The sequence below is a fragment of the Lepus europaeus genome, chromosome Y, assembly GCF_033115175.1.
Source record: "Lepus europaeus isolate LE1 chromosome Y, mLepTim1.pri, whole genome shotgun sequence".
Taxonomy (NCBI): Eukaryota; Metazoa; Chordata; class Mammalia; order Lagomorpha; family Leporidae; genus Lepus; species Lepus europaeus.
Genome location: NC_084851.1, coordinates 32814368 through 32816191, shown reverse-complemented (window position 1 = coordinate 32816191; position 1824 = coordinate 32814368). Strand labels below are relative to the sequence as shown.

The window sequence follows — 1824 nt, the reverse complement described above, 5'->3', positions numbered from 1 at the left end:
TAGATAAGATTTTGCTGACTTATATAATGAAACAATACATTTTATTCTTCAAGGCAAAGCAAAATGACTCAGGAAATGACTGTTCAAAATTTTTAAATCCGGAGATATACATATGTCTTCATTGTCAACATTATTATTCTATAGTCCAGTAGTAAATTATTTTCATTACCAATTAGCACCCATTTATAAAGATACATCCTTTTGTATCCTGTTTGGTCTGTTGGAATACAGCAGAAAATTAACATACTTCAGAAATATTAAGCATCCATTTTTTGCTGACAGGAACTGTGCCTCATGCCTTCATAGGCCTTAAAGGTTACACTGGCCAAATTTAGCAGTTTGTTTAGTTTTTGCATAGTAAGAGAACCAAACATTAGTGGAATTAAAGGGTCGCAATCTCTATGGCACTGGAGAATAGAAATATCTCTATTAGCACCACTGACAGGACCCTGTGGAAATGAAGCCCAAAGTGGAAGCCAGCAACTAAGTGCAGTGACACCCACCAGTTTCTGCTATATGGTAACAGCAGTATATAAAATTAAAACTCCTCTCTGAGGAAATCCTTCCAAAATGATTCTGTTAGGACTGCCACTCATCACCTTTTGATCTATCAAAATCTTTACATTTCCTGCAGCCTGTTTAATTCCAGTTTCATCCTCCTGTGAGTCTGGTGAAAGTCCAATATTATCAAACCAAGAAGGCATAGCCATGTTTATATTTAATGTAACAGGCATAATGGGTGCATGCAGGCTGATACATTTGGTATGTGAACTTGTGATACCTGCAAAGGCTTCTGCCCATCCATGCCCAGTATCTCCTAATCCATGAAGGAAAATTACCACAGTGGCAGCCTTCCAGGCACAAGGCACCATGGCTAACAGTGGAGCAGACATGGTGTTACCACACATACACAGACTAAGCCAACAGCATGTCAGAAGTGGAAGGGAGGAATAGTGTCTGGCCTCAGCCCAAGGGTCTGCCAGAAGTGAGTTGCCAGAGCCCTACTTGGAACATGCTCAGTCTTGTAGGCACTAAGCCAGAGAAAATAGACTTAGAAACCATCAGGGCCAGTGCTGTGGCATAGAGGGTAAGGCCACTGCCTGCAGTGCTGGCATCCTATATGGGTGCTGCTTTATGTCCCAACTGCTCCATTTCTGATCCAGCTCTCTGCTGTGTCCTGGGAAAGTAGCAGAAGATGGCCCAAGTCCTTGGGCTCCTGCACTGACGTGGGAGACCCAGAAGAAGCTCCTGGCTCCTGGCTTTGGATTGGAGCAGCTCCAGCCATTGCAGCCAATGGGGAGTGAACCAGCAGATGGAAGACCTCTCTCTCCACCTCTCCTTCTCTCTTGGTGTAACTCTTATTTTCAAATAAATAAATAAATCTTTAAACAAAAAAGAAAGAAACTGTCAAAAGAGACAAGGTCACCATGTAATAATGCAAAAAAAAATTGATGAAATGAAGAAATAGTGTTTTGAAAAATAAATAAAATTGATACATCCTTGGTTTAACTAAACAAAAAAGGGAGAAGACCCAAATTAAAATCAGAGATGAAAAAGAGCTGTTGGGACCAGTGGTGTGGCACAGCAGGTAAAGCCACCACCTGAAGTGCCAGCATTCTATAGAGGCACTGGTTTGAGACCCAGATGCTCCATGTATGATCCAGCTCTTTGCTGTGGCCTGGGAAAGCAGTAGAAGGTGGCCCAAGACCTTGGGCCCCTCCATCTGCGTGAGAGTCTCATAAGAATCTCCTGGTATCTGGCTTCAGATCAGCACAACTCTAGACAATGCAGCCAATTGAGGAGTGAACCAGCAGATGGAAGACC

The 1824-nt window shown here is 42.6% G+C and overlaps 1 protein-coding gene across 1 annotated transcript; it reads right to left on the bottom strand.

Annotated features, from left to right (window-relative positions):
• Positions 1-257: 257 nt before the first annotated feature.
• LOC133754199 (acyl-protein thioesterase 1-like) lies at positions 258-908 on the bottom strand. Its single transcript, XM_062184717.1, has 2 exons — positions 546-908; positions 258-449 (listed from the first exon to the last, which is right to left on the bottom strand). Exons 1-2 carry the CDS (start codon positions 906-908, stop codon positions 258-260), a joined length of 555 nt encoding a protein of 184 aa, XP_062040701.1.
• Positions 909-1824: the final 916 nt, after the last annotated feature.